This window comes from Formica exsecta, unplaced genomic scaffold, assembly GCF_003651465.1.
Source record: "Formica exsecta isolate Colony F162 unplaced genomic scaffold, ASM365146v1 scaffold614, whole genome shotgun sequence".
NCBI classification, from domain to species: Eukaryota; Metazoa; Arthropoda; class Insecta; order Hymenoptera; family Formicidae; genus Formica; species Formica exsecta.
Window position 1 is genome coordinate 470,349 of NW_021853375.1, and position 5,954 is coordinate 476,302.

General features: G+C 29.7%; 1 protein-coding gene across 1 annotated transcript in view; it reads left to right on the forward strand.

Moving 5' to 3' along the window:
- Positions 1 to 1,392: 1,392 nt before the first annotated feature.
- The window catches only part of LOC115242654, a 10,109-nt gene continuing 5,547 nt past the window's right edge, over positions 1,393 to 5,954 (forward strand). The window contains exons 1-10 of the mRNA XM_029819107.1: positions 1,393 to 1,493; positions 1,582 to 1,711; positions 1,958 to 2,178; positions 2,467 to 2,675; positions 3,541 to 3,833; positions 3,914 to 4,017; positions 4,092 to 4,290; positions 4,631 to 5,176; positions 5,289 to 5,477; positions 5,563 to 5,778. Coding sequence (XP_029674967.1) covers positions 1,473 to 1,493; positions 1,582 to 1,711; positions 1,958 to 2,178; positions 2,467 to 2,675; positions 3,541 to 3,833; positions 3,914 to 4,017; positions 4,092 to 4,290; positions 4,631 to 5,176; positions 5,289 to 5,477; positions 5,563 to 5,778 — 2,128 coding nt within the window. The 5' untranslated portion in view covers positions 1,393 to 1,472. The remainder of the gene's footprint in view (positions 1,494 to 1,581; positions 1,712 to 1,957; positions 2,179 to 2,466; positions 2,676 to 3,540; positions 3,834 to 3,913; positions 4,018 to 4,091; positions 4,291 to 4,630; positions 5,177 to 5,288; positions 5,478 to 5,562; positions 5,779 to 5,954) is intronic.

Consider the following 5,954-nt stretch of genomic DNA (forward strand, 5'->3'; position numbering starts at 1 on the left):
ATTTTTAATTCACACACATAAAAAAGATCAGAAAAGAAGGGAAAACGAAGAGATCGACACTAGCAATAATCAGAAACTACTAGTATAGTGATCAACTACTGGTATAGTGCTCAAATTATAAAAAATAATATAAATTATAAAAAGTATAAAAACCAAAATATTGAAAAGACTCGCAATTGATTATTAAAGAAAAAATAGCGCAATAAAAACGTATTTTTTAAATTTCTTGATTCGAAGTTTTTAATTGATTGAATATTTTTATATGAGCTTAAGACTTTTATAAGGCTTATTTTATCCTTTGAAATGTTTAGCCAAACAGAATATAAAGTGATTTGAATGTCAATAATCCGATGATATATTTTGTGATTGATCGCGAAACTCAAAATCTATCGAAACACCACTGTAATTTATCAAGCAATAAACTTGCAGTAATTATATATGTCCGTTTCAATCTATGCTTTTTTAATAATGGGACATGAAATATATAAGATGTTCCAGAGATCAGGTCAATGAAACTTTAGGATCTTATAGGAAATTGAATTTGGAACAAAAAAGTTTCTATAAACTTAGGTCTAGAACCGCTTCGTTAAAAAGTTGCTAATAAACTCTCTGTAAGTAATTAATTATGATTAAAATTTAATAAGAACATTTTTATGTTTGCATTCGCAATGTTTGCACTACGAATGTAGTGTTTACACAAAGACCATTGAAAGTTGGTTTTTTCAAGCTTTCTGCTTTTTCGTTGTTTTGAACTTATTTTCTTTTGAACGCCTTATTAGAATTAAAGAAATTGGTGTAATTTAGTTCGTTATTTAATTACTCATCAGATTTATTTTGTTATTTTTTTCAAATGAATGAAGGGTTTTGAAATTATTTTTAAAAATCATCAAAAAAACGTGTTTTTTCGAAATTTATTAGCTATAATTTTTTAACGAAACGTTTCCGGACCTATGTTTATCGGAAATTTTTTGTTTCAAATTCAATTTCTTAATAAGATCCTGAAGTTTCATTGACCTGATCTGGAACACCCTGTATAAGCTGGAAATATTGCTAATTGTGATTATATTATCTTATCGATTATTTAAATTGAAATTAAGTATAATAGACATATAAAAAATTATTTATAGTATAAATAAATATATAATAAATAGATATATGCATGTGTTATAATTATTCTCTGTAAATTTCATTGATTGATTGATAATCTTTTTATCTTACTTATTTATTTTTGATTTTAAATTGAAGAAATGAGCATAAACATTGATATTTGTAGCTCTATCTCATATTATTGATTTATCTGTGTGTATATATTTGGCATATTTACGTTTATATATATATCGTATTTATACTCATTCTTTGTATACAATGTGTTAAGAAGGTCACTCAAATATCGCAGACTGTTTCCGAAATCTCTCAATGTTCGCACGGCCTTTGCTGGTGAATGGTGATATCGTAATTGAAATCATAAAACCATGAAACTCTTTTTTCTATTTGTGAGTATCATTATCGTTTCTAATATGAATACAGTGAACGATAAAATGTAAAGAAATTTACATTCTTTTAATATTTATTATGTTATAGGTGGCAAGCTATTATTTATTTATCCAGTTCTTTTGTGTAAACGCGACAAATGTGGACGAATATCTATACGAGAAATTGCGGCAATCTAAGATAGAATTTATTAAGATTCACATTCAGGAAACATCGCCGGGTAAGTTTATGCAATGAATTTAATTTAAATAGGATAAATAGGATCAATTAAAATAGGATTAATTTAAATAGAATATATTTTCAAAGAAATTTTTCTCAAAATTAATTATATTAAAAATCTACTTTTTTAATCATTTATTTTCAAATATATATGCAGATTAAATATATACAATAGTGTATTACTTACTCATTGTCAAATAGAAATCATTTTTCTGTCGAGTGATAAGATACCAAACTCTCTTTGCAGTGCAGGAAAAATTGTATAAAGTACAATGGGATAGATCATGGCGAGTGCCTCTAACGAATGAGGATCGGCCATTCGCGATAAATATGTTTAATAAGACATTCATCCTCGATGGCAATCGCGTGATGGCACCCTTTCTTAACAAGACTTCTTGGAACGAAACCTACGAGGGGTTACGCCAGGTTGATAGGATCGGGGAGCACTCCGCCGTTAAATTTGTCAGGGTACTTTAATCATCTTTAATAATAATATCAATATCGATATAATTTCAATTTTTAATAATAATATCAATATCGATATAATTTCAATTTTTTATATATGTCACATCTTTCATATAAAATATTTTTTGATAATTATATATGTTTTCTACATATTTATTATCTTTATATCTTATATTCGTACACATTTTCATATTTATATAATACGTATGTATTATATTTATAATATATTAATTTTTTTATTTATATAAAATTAATTATCATAATTTAAACAACGAATCGTTCTAATTGCAGAGCATTGTGTGGAAAGATACCATCTATCTATTACTATGTTACGAGCCCGATTTGTGTAGTCTTTATACGGCAACGCGAGAAGACACGTTGCGATTCCGCCACACTATCGGACACAGAGGGATCCCCGTAGATGCTAAATTTTTCACACAGGACGATCATCTCCATCTGATCATCGCCAATTATGCTGGCAAATTTTCTGTGCCATCCATGTGAGTCTCTTACAACTCAATTAATTTCTCAATTAATTTCAATATAATATATTTTATATTTTAAATATAACTGTTTTTATATGAAGATCCTGAAGTTTCATTGACCTGATCTGGAACACCCTGTATAAGCTGGAAATATTGCTAATTGTGATTATATTATCTTATCGATTATTTAAATTGAAATTAAGTATAATAGACATATAAAAAATTATTTATAGTATAAATAAATATATAATAAATAGATATATGCATGTGTTATAATTATTCTCTGTAAATTTCATTGATTGATTGATAATCTTTTTATCTTACTTATTTATTTTTGATTTTAAAATATAAAATTAATTATCATAATTTAAACAACGAATCGTTCTAATTGCAGAGCATTGTGTGGAAAGATACCATCTATCTATTACTATGTTACGAGCCCGATTTGTGTAGTCTTTATACGGCAACGCGAGAAGACACGTTGCGATTCCGCCACACTATCGGACACAGAGGGATCCCCGTAGATGCTAAATTTTTCACACAGGACGATCATCTCCATCTGATCATCGCCAATTATGCTGGCAAATTTTCTGTGCCATCCATGTGAGTCTCTTACAACTCAATTAATTTCTCAATTAATTTCAATATAATATATTTTATATTTTAAATATAACTGTTTTTATATGATAAATATAATATATTATGTTAATATAAATTCCTATATATAAATTATACTATATATAAATTCCTCGTTTGTAACTGTTTTATATTTTATATTTATATGTAACTGTTTTTTATATGATAGCAAATGTGTGCTCTCCGAGATTAAATTTTTTTGGATTTTTAATTATTTTTTTCACAATCTTCTATCGAATTGTAGTATTTATCGATGGAGCGGTACATACATGGACGTAGTCGACGAGGTGATGACAACCGGCACGATATCGGTCACCGCCTTTGAGCAACGGCGATCGACGATTATCGTGTTTGCGCAGTACGACGCCGAGAACCCGCGGATCGGTTCCGAGGTGTACGAGTTCAAAGACGGTGACATCGCGAGGATACAATTTTTATCCACCGCGCGACCGGTTTCGATGCATCACTATGTCCATAGCGGCTTCAACTTCGTCTTAATGATAAACGAGTTAGGGCTAAACGTTCTCTGCTGGGATGGTTGGTGTATTTCTCCTGAAAATATAAATCTTTTTTTGTTCTTTCCAATAAAACATTAATTGAAACATATTGCATTCTAGGACAGGAGCTATTGAATTGGTTTAGTCTTTCCGAGATTGATCCTCATAGTTTGATGAGTATCTTCTACATAGACGGCGATACTTTTATAGTTGTGGCACATGATGTAAGTATAACAGATTAATCACTCATTTTTTTTAAAAGCGAAACGTGATAATATTGTAACAAATGTGTTTACAGAATATCATCCAGTTATATAAATTTCATAGTACATCGGATTGGAAAAGTGAAAACATTAAACGGTTCAAAGATAGCCAAAAGATAATCGATATGATGATATCGATGAATAATTATACGATGACTGTAATATTGATTATTGAGGAAAAGAATGTATACTGGGTGGAACAGTGGCAGGCTGAAATGACTTCTATACCAAGCGGTAAATAATTGTAATTGCGAACTTTTTCATTCATCGCACGAAGAAGCAACTAATATAAAAATAAGCTTACATTATATCCATCTTATATTACTTTAATATTTTTTTATTGTACTTTGTAGAATTAAGAATGTTGAAATTTCATTCTTAAAATCTATTTCTTTAATTAATCTTTTTATAGTTATCGGTCTATACACACACATATTAAACGACTTATTTAAAATTTTAATGCCTTTTATATATTATATTTACATTGTTGTAAACATTTCAAGTTTTAAGATTTATGGAACAAAAATTCGAAAAGCGATAGAAAAAAATTTTAAATGAAATTTCTCTATCACAGATAACGCTGTAGAAGATGTTGATGTAACAAGAAGATGTTTGTCGGATCTGATCGAAATGTTGCAAGCAAGAATGCCGGCTATAAAGGAAGCCGAGGCTTCTTGGAAATTTCTCTTACCGTCCGCGCAGAACTTGACGATCTCGGAACCAGTAAAGTTCGATAATTTGAACTTGCAATCCGGCACAGTGGAGAGCATCGAGATTGTGACTGAAGAAGACATTTTACCACCACATCAGATTGAAAAATCTCTGGACAAACTTAATCACAGTATCCACGATGTCGTAAAACAAGGACTAATGAAGTGGCAAAAAGAAATGAGCACAATTGCGTTGGAAACATCGGAAGACACGATCACCATCGACGATGCATATGTAGAAGAGTTGGAGATCGATCAAGTACACGTCGATTTCGTAAACGACATGGAGATGCATTCGAAGAAGATAATTCTCTCGGAAGGCAATCAAAACTTTACATATCCGTTGCAAGGGAAAAGTATCATTATACACGAACTTGAAGTTGAATCTCTCTGTGGAATGCCAGCCCAATGTAAGTTAGAATAAAAACTGAACAATTTTTATAATTTATCTCATATATATATTTTTTTTTCTTTTTTCATGTTTTTTTTTTTTTGTTCTAATATGTAAATAATGCGTTGCAGACTGGATGTTACAAAAGGATGAAGGAATCAGGTTTGCTGCAAATAACTCCATCGAATATTCAAACGACACTGTTATATTACATTCCGATTTGACAGTACCAAGGTTGAAAATTAAAAGCTTGAACGGGACAATCGTTGATCAATTGATTGATGATTTATTCCGCATTAACCATACTCAGAAAATTCAAGGTTGAACAAATAACAACTTATTATTCTGTCATTTAACGCTATAGAAATCGATTTAAAAAATGTATTGACGGAACTTTTATTGCAGGTACAATCACGTACAAAAACTCGTTGGATATTATGAATCTTACGACGGAGATGTTGAATGGTATTCCCGCTGATAAACTTATGACAACGACAACGAATCAGACCTTTGACGATTTCTATATACAAGTTTTGCAAGTTGACGATCTGTTTGCTGAAACGGTTAACGGGATACCAATTGAGGAAGCTGCGCGAAAGTCTCGCAAGAATGTTATTAAGGGTAATTTATAAAATGACTGACCCATTAATTATGATACAATCTACATAATTATTTTAATAATTGATAAATTTTAATTGTGATACTCTATCTTATATTATATCACAATTATTTATACATATATAATAGATATTTTATATTAAAATATTAATATAAAAATTATTTATATATAATAGATA